The sequence below is a fragment of the Morone saxatilis genome, unplaced genomic scaffold, assembly GCF_004916995.1.
Source record: "Morone saxatilis isolate NCDOM2014 unplaced genomic scaffold, NCSU_SB_2.0 Contig22, whole genome shotgun sequence".
Lineage (NCBI taxonomy): Eukaryota > Metazoa > Chordata > Actinopteri > Moronidae > Morone > Morone saxatilis.
The window spans coordinates 17,613,056-17,631,816 of NW_023339785.1; the positions used below are offsets into that span (position 1 = coordinate 17,613,056).

The following is an 18,761-nucleotide window of genomic DNA, read 5'->3' on the forward strand; positions in this document are numbered from 1 at the left end:
TAATTTTTCTTTAAGATCAGGCTACACAGTGTAACTGCACATATGTTTTAAAGCTAAGAAGTTTAAAACAGGACACAGTGTGCCCCATGTTAAAAGGAACTCATTGCATTGCAGCATTGCAGTATCAATAGCCGAAGCCTTAGCCATTTGCAATGCAATTAAAAACTCAATTTTCAAAGCGCTTTGCTGAGGGTGATAAATGGGCCAGTAATCCCTTAATTGTTCTCTCTTAGGCAGAATCACAGGAATGATAGATGTTTCATTAGAGACAGAGTAAAACTTAAAGTAAATAAAAGGAGATGCAGATTTTACTGACAGATATCAGTTAGTCGATTATGGTCAATCCTAAACAGCAAGCTAAACTTGTGTTGTTTTTTACATGTTTGTAATTTGTGATGAGGCAAATAGAAGACAAAATGAGCCTTGTTCATCCACTTTCAGCCCTTTTCATTACCAGTTTCAGGACCATAGACAGTTCTATTAGCTCTGTGTCCCCGTGTCCCTCTGCCCTCATCTGCATGTGTGTGTTTATGTAGGATGCTGTGTATGTGTGTGTGTCTGTGGGGGGGGGGATTTTGACTTACAAACCACTAAGTTGCTTTACCTCAAACCTTAATGTTGTCTCAACCAACGCTGGAGATAAACACCGATAAAGTAAATTTGCAGAATGAGTGAAAAAGACACAACAACAACAACGTGAACACAAACTTTCCAGACACGCACCCGCAGCTCTGCACGTTTCTCCCCGCAGGATGCAGCCTATCCACGGGTTCGGGAGATACGCAGCGGCTGGAGGTGACCGGGCTATGCGGAGTCACTGGCTACCTGAGATTGCAGTGTTTCTATTGATTGAGAAGGCTAATATTGACAAGTGCGCCGCATATTCCAAGCCGTCGTAGTCTGGCGGGCTGAGGCTTTTTAATTTAACGTCAGATCAAGTTTGACCAACATTGGCCCGCCGCGACGGGTCCAATCGCAGTTCAGATCAGCTCCTTCTCCCCCCCGCCACACACCTCCCCACCGGCCTCCACCTCCCCCTCCCCCTCTCCCCTCTCTCTGTCTCTCTCTCTCTCTTAGTTGCTCTGCAGCTGGGCTGCACCTCAATGAACCTAATTGGTGCACTGTGAGCGACCATCATCTTTCCACTGGATTTCCATCGCGCCCGGCTTCCATCCAGAACATATGAATTTGCTCAGACAGACCCTTTTAAGGAGTTGAACAGATAGGTCGGAGAAAATGGCACAAAGCGTGGTTTTGTTCCTACTGTGGCTCTTTGACAGATCGTTCGCAGGATTTCCCAATCAGATCAATATCGGTAAGTGTTTTGCTGTGTGGAAAAGGCTGGAGATTTGGGGGGGTTTGTGTGGACAAATCAAACGCAACGTTGCAATTTTGTATCGGTCCGTACGGAGTGCGGAGCTCTGCGCAATGATAGAGACTAACTTGATTTTACAGATGCTGCGTGCTTAAATCCGCTGAAAAACTACACAGATTAAAGCTACATGTAGTGTTGACTGTGGCATTGTAATCATTGGCTTTAGATAAGTAGAGTGTACAATAAGGAAGACGGGAGACGATCTTAAGAGTTACACACAGGCGCACTGGTAAAAAAAAATGCATGATTCTTTCAAATATCAACCAGCCTCCTTTATAATACCACGGGCATATAGAGTTCTTCCTCTCTGAGTGAAATGAGGTCCAAAGCTGACACTATACTATAAAAAAAAGCGACTGTGAGAGCGTTGTCTGTCTGATCTTTGGTTTTCATCTCTTTAAAGGGGGACTGTTCATGCGTTCCACGGTGCAGGAGCACAGTGCGTTCAGGTTCGCAGTCCAACTCTACAACACCAACCAAAACACCACTGAAAAGCCTTTCCACCTCAACTACAATGTCGACAACCTCGAGTCGTCTAACAGCTTTTCAGTCACCCATGCGTGTAAGTGTGCTTCTATTTTCAGTCATGTCCACATTCCACACACCACTTCTGTCCTCCCAGAATGAGCAGAATTATTTATGTCCAACTCATACAGCGTGGAGCTTATATAGGCTATACATCTCAATCCAGGGGAAGCGGTCAAGTTCATCTCACTTCACTCTGGTTCAGAAAGTCACAATGGGTTACTCAGAACATGTACACGTACAGATGTTTGCAATATACACAGTGTTCTATTCTGCACAATTTATTTTGATTTTACCATAAAATGCATGCATTCTTTTTCTTTTAACAAATGCACATTTGATAATTCAGATAATAACATTTTACAAACAGTAGTTATGGTTGGAAAACACTGTACTGGTGCCACATTTCTAGCCTTTGTGTCTGTCTTGAGTTTTACAGAGGTGGTTTTTATTGGTACAGAGGTTTTTATTTTACAAATATATGAATTCAACATTGTAGAAATATCTTCATTTGGCAACATGCTGTATACCTGCTGGCCTTGAGAAGAAAATACAGCCAGTTACACAACCCTGTGTCAAGGACTCTGGAGGAGTTCATATGTTGCATTATGGAACAAAATTGGATGGAAGCAGTGGATTCTAAAACTTGATGTTGTGTGTTTGATGAATAGCTTTCATTTTTTTTATCACATAAAGAATTAAAAAGACATACACTGGTATCTTTAAATACAGCACATGATTTTTTCCCCCCATGCCTCTCTATGGGTTATATTATATGGCTGTAATCCATCCCATGGTGCAACTGGTGCAGTGGCTGATCCAACAAATAACCTGTTTTCTATACCCTGCTTTGACTGCAGTTCCTTGAAATCAGCAGAAACAGATGGGACAAAAAGTGGAGAAATAGAGTCAAGAATGCCATTTTGTGATGTCATTTTAAATGATGAGTTCTGTTTGGCTGAATGGCCGGCTTTAGAGACACACAGCTCTGTCTGACTGGTGAGGTTGAGTCTCTCTAACCCCTGTGTGGCACGGCCATATTGGCCCCTCTGACTCTCCTTGTGCCAGAGCATCTCTGCCTGCTCCGTCCTCTGACTCCCCCTGTGTTACAGAGCATCTCCCCCAGCATTGCAGAGTCAGCTCATTAGCACCCAGCCCTCATAGCACCTCACCGTGCTGTCATTGGGTGAAAGGGGGAAAAATCCATAGCTCCCCAACCAACGCCAGCAAATGAGTTGGGCTCAGACCTGCAGAGGAGGTGGGTCTGAGCAGTGAGGGAGATGAAGGCGAGCGTCATATCACAGGCAGCAGAGCTGCAAGTGCCCTAACGAAGGCATCCATAAGAAACAATAAGCAAATGAGAGTGAATAAATAATAGATAGTGCTGTGCAATTTCACGCATGTTGAAGAGGAAGGGAAGCATAGGAGAAAAAGGCTTGATATCAGAATCTAATTAAATTCAGGGGCAGACAGAGCTTTAGTGAGAGGAAGGGGTTCCTGTGGGAGCAGTGGCCCCGTTTCTTGTTTCTTGCTGCCACATCTTAGCATCTCCATCAGGAGCTCTGTCTCATGACTGCCTTGAACTTCACATACAAGAAAAATATGAGCTTTTAATCATGCAAAGCAACTATTGCCTAAAAGAAATTGATTGTTCAGTGATGCAAAAGTATGAGCCAAATTTAAAATGTCATTATAATGTTTGGTGAGAGGATCTCTTTTGCTTCGGTGTATATATTAATAATCTGCTCTGCTTGAAATTCCTCTTCTGTGTTGAGTGTCTAGCCTGCTACATTATATAAGAATACATTTTATACTGAACACACTGAAAGTCTTCCATTTAATAGTAAAATAATCAACAAACCTTGAGTAAAGACTGCTCTTGGATCAGTCTTGAGATGCAGTTTACTTTTCTTTCGAATCTGTTTTGTGTAATGTATGATGTGGGACTTTTTTCAAGATAGTGCCCTGAGACTCCTGTCAAGCTGAGCTCGCAAACCGCAGACAGCTCATGCTGAGCTCACAACAGTCCACAAGCACCTCAGATTGTCTCTACCAATGTAGTGCACAAAATAGAAATGACGGTTATTAAACATCACTTATCTGCTGACTTCCAGGCCTTTGAGGCTTTGCCTCTGGTGAGTGAGGACCTCCTGTGTTCTGAGTTTTAGATTTGTCAGCGCTGTTGTTTGTTCTGCAAGCTGTCACAATTATTTAGTGGACATTCAAATTTCCTGAGACCCCTGTGGATGACTCAGACCTTTGTCAGCAATAACACACATCTATTTTATGATCGGTCAAGCTAGGACTTCACAAAAGTGGCATTTATGTGGGTTTGGGGCGTAAATCTATTTTGAGGCAAGCTTCATTGCTTTGATCAAGATGAGATCCGGCTGGCCTTAGGCCTTGCAGAGTCGTTGAAATGACAGCATTAGTTCTGTTTCGCTTGGACTCTCTTTTTTGAAGCTGATGCTTAAATGTGCATTCTTCCTTTACTTTGGGACAGATAATGCCAAAGCCCTATAGTCTGACTCATCATGTAGATCACTCCCCCTCATTTGTTGTACATCCTTTAAAAGTAATATAATAGAGGCAGAGGAACCTGCATACAGCAATTCCGATTAAACTTGCTTGGAGTTTATTTTGCTTTTTAGCAACAAAATATGGAAATCCTTAGGTATAATGAAGGCTCCGTCTTGTGTCAGAACAATTTCTTTCAAGTCAGTTTAAAGCCTTATGCTATTAATTGAATTAGTGACCGGCAGCAAAACAATGTGTGGCTTCAGTAATCCTTAAGGCTTGGCTTTGTACTGCAGAGGCATGGTGTGTGCTTTGGTGGCAAGACTGTTGTTGCTTTGAAGTGACATCAGAAATTGTGAAATGTGTAATTACCAGTGCAGGGTCCATAATAGCTGTGGAAGCTAGGAGTCAGGTATGCTCACAGAGAAGACAGGAGTAGTTCAAAGCAAAGGGTACCCGTTTAAAGAAAGCAGAGCAGACAGCATTAATGTTCCTGATGGTCACGGCTAGCCAACTTAATGACACCGACATCCTTTTCTCTCCTGTTTACCCTTCTTCTTCTCCTTTCTTTACCTGAGGCGAAAAAACACATCAAGCCCCCCTCCACCTCTCCTTGCCACGCTATTTATTAGATTACCCGCCTTGATTCCTGTTAAAGGCAAATTTTGCAATGCTTGGCTTTTGAATCTCATCTCCCTATTCCTCATTCCTCATTCTGTCATTAAGCTAATGGTCTGTGTCCCCTCTGCCAGCCTTTTTACATGTGCCTACCCCTCTTTTATTGAATCCTCCAGGTCCTTAAACCCTGGCAGTAGCAGATGCTTCTTAGGCTCTACCGTTTGGCCACCGCCTCCCACCGCTGTTAGCTACTGTAGAAGAAACTGTTTTGCTCCAAGAGGAAAAAAAGACAGGATAAAACAAGTCACTGTGATTGCCTTTTGTCACTTCCAAAGGCAAGGGACAGAGAAAAGGAGAGTGACTGTAAGGTGTGATATGTTATTGTAAATGGAAAGAAGATGAGGTTAAAGGAATCATTTGACATTTTGTGAAATACGTGTATTTGCTTTCTTGCAGAGAGTTAGATGAGAAACCGGAGCCAGCATCTGGCTAACCTAGCCTGGCTAAAAAAAAACTGAGACTAGGGGGAAACAGCTAGCCTTGTAGCTAGAAAGATATCAAAATCTGTAGAACAGAACCACTAAAGCTCAGTACAGTAATTAACATATATCTAATTTCTTTAATCCATACAAAAACTGGAAGTGTAATAAGAACATTTTTTTCTTGGCAAGGGAGCCAGCTAAGACTCCAGGAAGATACTGTTCCCGGCCAAGAAATAGTCCAGTACATAACCCCGGAGCAAATTGTTGTTTTTGCACTTAAGTTTTTGTATGGATTAAACAAACAAAGTATAACATGTTAATTATTGAGCTTTAGAAATGCTGGTTGGTGTATTTTGTTACATTTGGACAGAGCCAGGCAGGCTGTTTCCCCTTGTTTCCAGTCTTTTATGCTAAGCTAAGCTAACCTGCTGTTGGCTGTAGCTTCATATTTACCATACATGAGAAAACAATCAATGTGTGTTACCCAAAATGTCAACTTATTCCTTTAACACTGCTTCAGGTAAATAGAAGTTGACTTATGTAATGCTAGAAGCTCATGCTGCTGTATTGCCAATCTGAAGTAGCACACAGAGAAATTAATTATCGCATTTAATATGTGTGCTGCATTCTGACTGCATGTTGTATTCCACATGCTGCAGGATGATCTATGGTGATAATGTGTGAGCCATCCTGGGTACAGTATCAGGAGCAGAAAGCGTGTGGAGCCCATTAAGATGCATGGCAGTCAGAAAAGAAAACTCGAGCAGATGTTTGTATTTGTATGAATGTGGGATAGCAACATCATTGATTAGGATCATAAACACTCAATAGCACAGTGCACAAGCCTAATTTTTGTCTAGACTCAACACATCCTTAGAAACATCTTCTTCACTGACCTTTACGCCCACCCAGAGAGTGCTAGCTCTGCACATGTTGCCCAGAAACACAAACAGTCTCTTTACACTGGTGGCCTACACTATGACTGAGCACATGTGGCAAATGGCATATGTCGTGAAGCACAGAAGAAAGGGCCCGTACAAAATCTTTGCATGTATTGTTGAGTATAGCTTTTGGGGCTGTTGTTGTTGTCGGTGGTGGTGGTGTGTGAATGGATGGTAAACAAAGCGACAGGCCGACATGTTTTTTCAGACAGGCTATGGTTCAGAGAAGCTCCTCAGGTGATTGTAGTAGTGCCACACTTCTTGTCCTTGCAGGCTGTAACTCAGCTTGAAAGGTGTGACCAGGGAAACATGGCAGGGGAAGCCGGGAAAGAGAGGGGGAAACTGAGTGGTGGGAGGATAGAGATAAAGACTGCAGTAGGAGAAAACAAGAGGAAAAAGAATTTAAGGAGTGTTTTAAAGGTTGCTTATATAGAGCGTATGTGTGTGCATAAGTGTGTGACTGGGTGTGAGTGAGAGACTTCTCCAGGCTATGGGGGTTGTACTGGGACATGCCATCACAGTCCAGCTGTGTTGGAGGCACAGATGGAGGTTTGTTTATGGCATGTGCATATGCACGCATGTGTGTGCACATATGCACAGAGTTACACACACATAGAAACTGTGGGTGTATATAGTCACACATGCACAGACAGACACATCCCATCTCCCTCTTCACATTTGTCACTGCATAAATCTCACTGTTTTGTACTAGTGCTCCCATGACATACTTCATCGTTCATCCAAAGTAAAGGTCACGGTAAAAAATATTGCTGGCTCACTCTGTGTCTGTTTGTGCAAACAGCTAACCCAATTTTAGAAAATACAATTTTTGAAATATATGCAGGCTAGGAGTCCAAACGCAAAAGAATAAACAAGCATCAAGCCTATTTGATAAGCACCATGACTGTGCAAAAGCCTCTGAGAGAAACATGAGCCACCGTACTGTAACGTAATGGTGCGATTTTGAGGCCAGCAGGCCAGGCGGTCTCAGAGGCCTTTTGAGGTGGCTCGATGTGGGCCTCAGTCAGATGAGTGGTACAGTAATGACCCTGGATGAGGTTACATGCTCTGGGAACTGCAAGGTCTCTGAGAAGGGAGCAGGAACGCCAACAGAAGGGGGTGACTGACAGCATAGTTCAGATAGAAAAACATGAGGCAGAAAAAGGGTGGAGTCACATGTTATGATCTGACTTAAGCTTAAAAAATGTTTCATTATTTATTTAGGAACACTACTACTAAAAACACTAATAATAAATGTTTCTACAAGTGCTACAGTAATTGCTACTACATTACAGCAAATCACTGCATGTCTCGTTGCTGATGAAATACATTTTCTACAGTTTTTTTTAAGTCACTGGTACAGTTTGTTGTGATCACATGAGGTTAAAGCTTTTTGATACAGCAAACACATAAAAGCCTGGAAAAATTCCAAAGGCCAAACCTCCAAAGGGAACATTATTTTGACCTAATTTTCTGGCCATGAGATGCCCTCCGCTGTATTTTTATTTATTTATTTATTTATTCTAAAGTCAGGCTCACAGCTGAAGCTGTAATGAGATTCAGAATAGAAAACATAGAACACACTCTAAGGCAGATTCAACACAATGAATTTTTAATCAGAATATCAAAAGATCCTCTTAAACCCAACCTGAGGAGAAGTGTTGCTGTCGGAGTGTTATTTGTCTTGGAATCAATGACGCTGGCAGATGTTGTTTGATAAAACAACAGCTTTCCTTTCTCACTGCTGTGGTAGCTCCGAATCTCCATATATCTTTCACAAACACTGGGCATTTGGCCATTTCAGCAGCTATAGGATATAAAAAGCGTGTAGGGTCGGGACAGATTTTAGATTTGGAAGGTCAGTAAATCAAATCATAAATTTACATCTGTACTTTTTAAAGATTTCTCTCGCCCTGACAGTTATCAATCTTTCGTGGTGTGTTCAGACCTACAGTGGGGATGTTGGGACTCTTTGAATTTCTTATTGATTTTCTTTATCTATCTGCTCAATTTTCTGGGGATGTAAGAAAAAGGCAAGTGACAAGAGAAGAGGGATTAAGGCGAAATGATTATGGACCGACTGTCATGGCACCCTTGAAGATATCACCCTACAGCCTGCAGTTATTTCAAACAGACAACACAGCCAGCATAGAATAACTGTATATTGTATTGTATTAACATGATAACCGATGCTTTTCAGATAATACATACTGCAGTAGCTCTGCCAGACTGGGACATATACAGATGTAGCCGCCTAGAATTGCCGACTGGTGTATGACTGGATCATGCTTATCTGAATGGGATGAATGGATATATCCAACTGGCAGCCAGCTGGGGCAGGCTATTTTAAGTGGCTATTACTAGGGATGTAATGACACTTAACTCACGATTCAATACAATTGACAATACTCGGTTCACACTATGATTGTTTCACTATTTTTTTTTTAACAAAATGAGATTGAAGACAAATTATGCTTTATTCTGCAGACAAAAATCTACAAAATATATTTTCTCTTTTATTTATGAAGTAGGATATAAACTATGCAAAACAATGCATATCTCCTTTTCTTTTTAAAAGTCAAACTGATGTGGTGCATTGGTGCAGCTACTGCCACAAGTAACGTAGGACATTGAAGAAGCTAAGTCATCTGCCGTTTATAAGACCGTGACAGATCTAGCTCACTGATTTGAATATTCACATAATTGCATATTCGCAATTTAACTGTCTTGCGATATGCCGTTCCGTTCTTAGCTAGTAGTGTAGAATGGTTCATAAAGCTTTAACCCCTAAATAGGTCTTGTTGACAATAACATTTTACAAAGAAGATTTCCTCCACAGAACAAAACCCGATGTTACCATTAACCAACCAACTAAGAATAGGTTCAAGAATAAGTTGTGCAACACTGACCCATATGTGAGCTTTATGACAGACCTATGAATGCAAGGCGTAGATCAAGTCCCCTTTTACATCAGCAGACATGATGCAACATGACAGCCCATCTATGCTCCGCACATCTGTTCACCACTGTTCAAATAACAGGGTGGTTTCTGAACTATAAGTAAACAATGACAGGCTAAGTCTGTGTTCTGTTATTGAAGATGATATCAGCGCTGCGTTTTGATGAACAAGAGGAGCAGGCTGACCATATAAAAAGCAGCGATAAAGACTTTCAAGGACCACACAGGAGGACGCACAAAATCTTAGTGGTGCATTACAAACATTTGTTGTTGAGGAGGAAAACTGTTTATGATAAGAAAAAAGGCTGTACATGTGGAGCATTTCAAGTAAAATGAACAGGGGGCAGACTGCTATTGTGAACTATTCATCTCAGGTGCATCGGAGATATGTCTGCCAGCAGCTCAGCTCCGTGTGATGGCTGCTTTCCATTTTGTTTTCTCAATGAGCAAAACCTCTCAAGGAGAGTGGGATACGTTGTTTGTGGCAGAGATTATTTTTCATTTCAAAATGTCATTTACCCTTATGCACCAGTCATGAAAAGGCAGGGACGGAGTCGGTAAAGAAGAAAAAAAGGAAGAGCATTTTCAAAACTTGTCACTTGTGAAGATCTCTGACATTGCAGTCAGCATTTTTTTTCTTTCACTCCGCCTCTCTGTCTTTCTCATTTCTATCTCTCTCTCTCTCTTTATATATATTTAATCTCTCCCACAAAGCCCATTACAGCTATGTTCTTGCAACCGTTGCAGTCACACTCAGCTAGCTATTGGCCATTCACTAGACTCCCCTACAATACCCATAATCACTGAATCAGTAATCCCCTACTTGACCTGGAATAGCACATCCGCATCGTGCCTCATCGGAAGTTGCTGCATTGGCCTGGCTTCACTGGGTCCAAAAGAATAAGAGGGAACTCTGTAGTCTTCCTCAATAGGAGCTGCTGACTGCATTGTCCCAACCAAGGTCAGACAGCTTATGAAAGAAAACACTTTCAGGCCTTTTATTATTTCTGAATAGCCCAGAGAAAAGCATTAATTGGCACCTATGTGCTGTCTAATCTTCTCAGTCCACTTGCACTTTGTTATTTATTGTTTTGGTTTTCCTCTGTATGTGTGTTGTGGAGTATATTTTCTGTGCTAAAGACAGTCAAAACCGAGGAGGACATCAGGGCGGTGTTGTGATGAATACAAAACATCAACAGGGAGTGTCACGATGTACTCTCCCAACTAGTAAATATTGGATCACAGTGCGACGGGGCTTCCAGCTTCCAGCTCTCCGTCTGCCGACTGAGCAGATTGATCCGCACGTTTCTGGCCTGTTTCAAAAGAGGCAGTCGCTAGCAAAGCGCTGCCAGAGCTGCATGTCTGTGCAGAAACAAGGGCTCCATCATAACTGATTGCTTGTGACAGTTCACAGTCGCCGGGCCACTGAAGCATCATAACCTTGTGAAACTAGTGTACGGGCACTCTAGCATACAGGCTGAAGGAGAGGAGGAAGAAAAAAAAAAATATTAGCATATTCCTTGCAGTGTTACAGAGATGCAAATAAGACATGCCGTGCCATGAATAGCCTCTGTGGTTAATATTAAACACATCTTATGTAATGAAAGACATAATGCAGAGCAATACCTCTGGAGAAGGGTGGATTTATAGACAATTACTGCGACTGTGATTGCAGTTGTAGATTGAAGACCCCAGCGATGTCAGAGCAGGATCTGTTGATGTGTTGGAATAAACTGCTGATGACACTGAAACAGAAATATCTTCTGCCAGGCCTGAGGAGCCAATCCAAGCCACTCAAATCACTTTATCTGTGCTGTCACCATAACAAGCGCCAATATATTTCTGATTGTTCACTGATTCACACTGAACGTGTGAGTTTAATCAAATCTGCGTTATTGCTGTAAAGAGCAGAATGATAATCAAATGGCCATGAATAATATGCTTGGAATTATTCGGTTGTAAGCAACTATAAAACTTGACTCTTCTGCTTCTCCGTCGCCAATGAAGTGGTTGCCATTGCTGTTTGTCAGTTTGTCCAACTTAAATTAAGAGGATGTAATAGGTGTGAAGGAAAAAACCATTTCGACGCAACGCGGTGGTGTTGTCTTACTTTACATGCGTCTTACCGCTGTTCTCCTGTTCTTAGTGCTCACTATCCCCATGAGTGAGAATTAAGTGAACATGATGTGCTCGCTCAACCATGACCCTCCTCTGTTTCTCCCTCCAATGGTTAATTCGGAGAGTGCTGTTGTGTGGCTCTTGCCATTTCACACATGGCTACATAAAACCTGTGGGCGGTTGCTCCCAGGCCGCTGTCCATGTTTGTGTGTCCATGCATGACTCTGTGATGAAATATTGAAGTGTTCTATCATCGACCATTGGGTCGCCGCTGGCGTGATACCTTTTCCTTAATTTTATTTTTCCTTCCTTCTTTATCTCTGCGGCATGTCTTTATTTTCCCCGGCATGGTGTGCAGATCAGGAAGGCAAACCTCATCTGGACCCATGACAGAGCTAATCCATCGCAGCTGCAGAATGAAAAGGCCGTTTGGAGTGAATCCATTCCAAAAGCCTCAATGGGAAGCTTCTCTCAGATGCCGGTGCCCTTTGCAGCCCTGACAGTGCTAGAATATGATGAAAAAGGACTTGGGAGAGTTCAGTGGCTTAGCTATGTTTATGAGAGAAGGGAATAGTGGAGGAGAGAGGCCCAGTTACTGAAGATGGAGAGATGAAGTGACCAACCACTGTGTTTGTGTATACTTGTGTGTGCATGTGTGGGTGATGTGAACTGGATTGTAAGTACATAGCACAGTAGCTCTTCCTTCATCTCGTCACATACCTGTCTTCTATACTGAACTAAAGCAAGATGAATGTCTAGACCATGCTGTCTTAGGGTGTGTGAGGTTTTATACGCTTCTGTAGATAACCTGCACACATTCAACAGCAGTGGAAGTGAACAATGGCTGTGAAGTGAACAGTGGCCAAAAGTAGCCTGATGTCCACTTTGAAATGAACTTCCCATAAAGGGCCGTACAATATGTGTGAATGGTTGAAGCGAAATAAGCTCTTTTTAGTATAAATGGACAGTGAGACTGAATAACATACCTCTTTTAAAAAATGTCAAGGGCCCAGAGAAGTCTCATCAGTTCCCTTGCTTCCTTCTCAGCACTTTGTGGAATGTATTTTCTTCCTGCCCGTTGCACTGCCGCTGCTGCTACTGTAGGCCCATCCCTAAGCTGTAAGGGGATAGACTTTGGGTCTTTTATGCATAAAGAAGCTTAAGTTTGGAATTTGTCTCAAGTGGCCGAAGTTTGTGAGAAGTCAGTGAACATTTCACTCCCAATTTCAGGGGTTTGTCTCAGAGTAAAGCTTTTCAGCCTATAACTGTATGAAATATTTAGGTGTATAATGAAGAGTCTTGTTGCATGATGAGTTTCCTACTGTAGAAATTGTAAAGCAGTCTTGTTATTTTTACAATTCCCCAAAGACTGTGATTAGTGCAATTTAAAACATTGCTCAGATGTGTATCATCAGAGGTTAGTGAGAAAATATGCCTTTTTGTTATTTGGGTGAACTAACAACTAAATTAAAAAATATTATTTTATGGCAAATTTATCAGTTTAGCTGAAAAGTTCATTTACTTTCGTGGATTTTGCTTTTGCTGATTAGTCTACCAGGCTGATCCTATCCATTTCAGTGTATTTTTATCATGCTGTCATAAGAGTGATCTCTAAATCTGGGACTTTTTTTTTATTTGAATACACTGCGTTACCATGTCATACAAGATATCAGATTGTCACCAAATTAAACTGAAAGTGTGCTTTTGGCGTTTGTGCCCAGCACATACCCAGACAATGAAAGGTCCACTGAGAATAAAATTGAGCACATCTTTTCATCTAATGTGAGAAAACTTCTCACTCTCGTCTCTCCAAGTGACTATGTGAAATGGCTCTAAAGTGAAGCCCCTTGCTAAAAAATCTTTATTGGTTTTTGTGGGGAAATTTGCTTTAGAAAAGTAAGCATATTCATATATGCCGGCATATATAGGATTACAGCTCACTCACCGTCATAGCCCTCTGTTTTCCATCTCTCTCTCTCTCTCTCTCTGCTACCTCCAGCATTATCATTCAGGGATGGAGCGCCATCTCAGCAAGGGCACTAATAAGATGAAAAGTGCCACTGGACTCTACATACTTAACCAGGCCAGGATTGAGGCTGAGAAGGAGAGGGAATTCTTTACGTGATGTCTTCAAGGTTAAACAACTTGTCCCATCTCCCGCCCTCATTCACTTATTCTATTATTCTTCGGAGAAAGGCAAAGAGCTGGGAGAGACTGGTCCTGGAGAGGTTCTGCTTTAAAATTCAGCCCTGTAATCAAGCTTCACATTGCAAATCCCTCAATGGCTCGGCTCGCTTTATTTCATCGCCATAGGATATGAATGTGACATGTAATTTGATTAGTGACACCGGGGGCAAAGTCTTAGTTTACATGCGCAGGAAGGGGACCTCGTGAGAGTGGCAGATAGTCATCCCCTCTTGGTGGCCCCGTGTGACACAGTCTTTGCTTTGCATGTGCATATAAGCCATACATGAGACACACAGATCAGAAATCTCCCTAAAGGACAGAAACAACCAGAAAGCGTTAAACTCAGATGATTTGCACTGTAACTGGAATATGGAAATTTTAAAAACTCATTTCTATTCTGTCTTGGAGATGAGGAAAAGAGAAAATGACAAACAGAAAGTAGTCTAGCAAGGAAGGAACAGATAGATTTGATGTATACAGGAGGGCAGGACAAACAATCCAGCGTTTTGACATTGATGGAAAAATATATGTGCCTGCCAGACATCCAAAAAGTTTACTCTTGTTGTTTTTTTCAGTCATCAAAATAAGAACAGGAACAAGGGAGGTTTTCAGCTGCCAGGTATTTCCCCTGCCGTGTAGAATTGGATTCAAATCAAGTCACCTGGGTGCGGCACTCTATATCACCACAAATCTTTACCCAGGCGAGCCCATCTCTCCTGTAGTCAGATCGAATAATGTAGAAGCATCTACTTTTTTATTTTTTTTATTTTCTATTTTGCTTTAATATCTTTGATGTGGCTGTGGCTTTCTTTCCTTGTGTCTTCGTTTCTTAAAGGCATCTGTCATGGAGTCCTAAAGTTAACTGTTTCCTTTGATTCAGCAGAGCTAATCTTCCCTGTTTGTTGTGAAGGCAGCGCACCAGACCACTTCTGACAGCAACAGTTTGAATGTTTGCTGTTCTGGTCTGACATGTTGAACTCTGTCTCCCTTGTTCCTTTTTGCAGCTGTCCCGGGCGACCTGCCTCCTCTAAGTCGTCTCACTCCCAGCACAGAGATGGTGATTAGACTCTGTGTGTTAGGACATGTCGGCACGCCTTCAGCGGCTGTCTGTCATCTTGCAGTCATGGCGCAACCCACACCCTCTTCATCTGCGATCTCGTGCTCTTCGTTGCTTCGTGCTCCATTCTCTTCCCTTCCTCCATATTCATCTGCAAAGAAGAGCATGCTTTTAGGCCCGCAGTGCTGATTGGGAGGATTAGTGGTGTGTGAGGGACTTTGTCACCAGCTTTCTTGGAAATCCAATTACAGAATATCATAAGCCTTACATGTTTCATACTCTGCTGAATCCTCCTTGAAAATGCACACAGCCACACTCAAAGGGTCAGTTTTTAGTAGCCGTCCTTGCTGTGTACTGTTGTGACATCTTCCTGAAGGTGAGAGGAGGGATCATCTCTGAAAGGATAAGACAAGTCCTGTAGCACTCCTCTTGCCCCTGCATTGCAGCAAATGGTGGACTGCATGAGCCTGTCGAAGAAAGGGATTGTTATTTGCTCAGCGTGATGGGCCGGGATCTCGGAGCACGGCTCTCGAGGTGAAGCGAGGGCCAAGGGTTTAGGTTTGTTATCTGCTCACATAGATAGTCCTTAATTGCATGTGTCAAGGAAATGACATGGAGCAGACAAAGGCATACAAAGTTGGATTTCTGCATGTATCGGTTGAGTCCTATCAAACTGATTTTCCCCAGAGTTATTGAGCAAACAGTCCAATCTCGTAGCTGACATCACAACACTGTTATCTGAACTACTGAAATGGGCAACGTATTGAACATTTGAACAGCATTCTTGGTCAAACCTCCAGTTTTTTGCTCTGCATAATAATTTTTGCTGGTCAAACAAAGGGTATTGCCATGGTAATGAAGACATCACCACTTGTGCAGGTCCTCTGTGCGTGTAGGTCTGTTTGACCCGCACAGTGCTTTCAGCCCTGTGTTCAAACAGAAGCATGATGGTAAGACCTTGAAGGTGAAAATATCTGTCAGAAGGAGATGGAGTAGAGAGTCATTGACTCCCTTGGGGACTGCTCACCAGCCACTCTCACAAGTACAGGACTATATCATCAAGATAGCAGGTGGAGAGAAGAATGAGCTGCTGGTTAAAGGGCTGCAGAAAAAAACAAGACAGGAAAGAGAATAGTTAATAAACTCCAGTGATCGGGAAGTGCATGCTTGTAGGCCACTGCTGACCTCAGTAACTCCTGGATCAGTTTCTCATCTTCAGGGCACCATATACAGTATATAGAATAAATTGCAGCAGTCAAACATTTGATGTGTCAGGCATTATTAATGATAAAACAAAGGTTGCAGACGATGGATGGGACTTAGTCCTGTACATTTTTAACTGTGTATATAGAAGGAAAAATATGTGCTTTTGAAGAAGAAAAATTGGTTCCACTTTATTTGGATAGACACATTTTACAGTAGAGTATTTGTAACATTTAAACATCTTATTAGTTGACATTGAAAAATTCAGCTGTTTTACAAATAAAGGTTTGGTTATATTTAGGCACAAAAAACATTATGGTTAGGCTATATTCACAAAATGTTTCATATGCTGTATAGATTATCTGTTAAACATCTACAGACAAATCAAATACTACAAATACTAAAATTATACAAATGAAGTGTTACCAAAAAATGTATTGTTTAGATTAGTTACATAATTGTACAATTGTAATTAACACAGATAAAACTTTGATTTGTGACAATAAGCAATCTTGATTCAAGCCATATATGAATTCTGTTAGAAGGGAAGTATTATCAAAAAACAAATAACAAAATTAACATTGAATATCTTAGTATGAAAGTGTTAAAAACACTAGTAGATAGTAGATGTAGCCATTTCTCTGCAGTCTTTCACCTGTCAAAGAGTCCTAGTTTTATTAGTATTTCAATTTTAGCCATCTTATTAAAAAATAATTAAACTCATTAAGTAAACTGTGATTGCAGTCACAGCTCAAAATTGTTCAAAAATCATTAGTGTTTAATGGGAATACCAATTTAAAAAGCAGACATTTCTAGTTTGCATAAGTAATCCTTCCTCTGTTTGTTTATTTATTTTGACAAACAGAATCATATCAAGTCATTCAGATGTGATTCCTCAGCTTATAATTTTGTCTTTCTTGCAAACAGAGCACAGGTTCGGTCACATCTTATTAGGACTGGCTGGGGTTTGAGATTGTATATGAGCATTTCATCAGACGCAGTGAGGTATGGAATACGTAAGTGGTCTTCCTGTAGATGCCTTTATGTCCAATTCATGAGGCTTCAAAGAGAATATAGATCTTGTTAACTCGAGTCTGAATTTTATGCTTTTACACGGTCCTTCTCAATTGGATATACTGGTAACCAACTGTGATCAGTTTTACACAAACCAAAGTCAATATTCTAACTTATCACTGTATCATGCTAATAAATGTTGATCCATTGCAGTTTTTCTATACACTGGTTAACAGCCATGTAGTGGGCTTTATGTGTTATACAAAAAATATGAGCAGCAGGGGTGACAAAAAATCGCTTAACACTTGTTTGCATATATTTCTGGAAAAATAATTTTGTGTTATTTCTAACCTTACATTTCAATCTTAATTGTAACTGTGAGCTAAATTCTCACACATGCGATTGCCATGTTGGAATAAGAGTATGTTTCTTCGAATAGTTGTCCAAGCAGTGGATATGTTTATATGTTTCTTCTTTGTGTAGAGCCAGCATTACAGGCAGCCACTCAGCCCCCGCTTTGATAGAGACAGACTAATTTGAGCCATTAAAGTTACTGGCCAGTAACCTTTTTTGATGTGACTTTTACTAATGTATCTAGCAGAGAAGGAAATGCATTGGATTTTCACAATCTGCAGTTGTATACATGAGATAGATACAATAAAACTTCCCTTTTCTGCTCTATTTCTGCTTTACATTGCTACTAATCTTGATAGGAAGGTAGAAAATTCTTGAGGTGAGTACAAAGTTAATTCAGTCACCAACAAAATCAACGTTTAAAATAATAGATACAAAATATGATAGGAGGGAAATTCATTACATGAAGCTGCAGAAGTGAGACGGCACCTGTCTCTAGCTGTTCTCTTGGTGGGTGAGCTCCAAACTAACAGGTCTTGGTGACAGAGCATCCCCAGGCCAGGCTCCTTATCCTGTATCATCCATCATACACTTTAGCAGTCAAACACACAAGAACAACATGCATAAAGAGACACATACACAGAGGCATGTCTGAATGGATTCCCAAACTAGCAGGGTGAGCCCAGGACAAGAGAGAAACTAAAACTGGTCCTTAAAAAAAGTGAATTTTAAATGTTATCACTTGTAAAACAGCAAGTTTGCTTTAGATTATTGGAGTAGATGGTGTAGGTGATTGGAGTTTTCTTGTAAATAAACAAAAAAATCTGTTTACATTCAGTGTTACTCACCAAAACTCACTCTGTGTATCCTTGAGGTCTTAAAAAACACCTTGCATGCATTTCCTTACATACTTGTGAACATATTTGTGAAGCAGCTTTTTTTTTTAACTACCACTATCGAGTCAAAATATAAAATGCCAATTCCAATATCAGTAAATATCATAGTATGTCAAAAATCATGTACCAAATATCTGAAAAAACATTCCATACTGTATGTGTAAGACTACTTTTTTTTTTTTAAAGCTTGCATGGAATAACAAAAAGATAATTTTGTCATGATCCAGTTCCACTTAAAGTCGATTAGCAATTATATTAAAACATACAGTAGCCCTGCTCTAATGCCAATTACTGGATACATTTTATCGATGTTGTAAATGTGTGTTTTTATTTGCTCTTTCCACGTTGTGTGTGCATTCATGTCATTTACCCCGGCAGATAATTTGAAGTGTAAATAGCTACTATATGTTGATGGAGCAGGACTAGTAACAGCTTCCTTTTAACGTTTCACGGCACCGTTGCAGATGAGTCGTTCTTGAATCTGGGTGTGCCATTTGAGTTAACAGTTTGAAGCA

General features: G+C 41.1%; 1 protein-coding gene across 1 annotated transcript in view; it reads left to right on the top strand.

Annotated features, from left to right (window-relative positions):
• The first annotated feature begins 1,094 nt into the window (after positions 1–1,094).
• The window catches only part of gria3b (glutamate receptor, ionotropic, AMPA 3b), an 87,585-nt gene continuing 69,918 nt past the window's right edge, over positions 1,095–18,761 (top strand). Inside the window, exons 1-2 of the mRNA XM_035669653.1 lie at positions 1,095–1,315; positions 1,779–1,937. Of these exons, the coding sequence (XP_035525546.1) occupies positions 1,237–1,315; positions 1,779–1,937 (238 nt within the window). The 5' untranslated portion in view covers positions 1,095–1,236. The remainder of the gene's footprint in view (positions 1,316–1,778; positions 1,938–18,761) is intronic.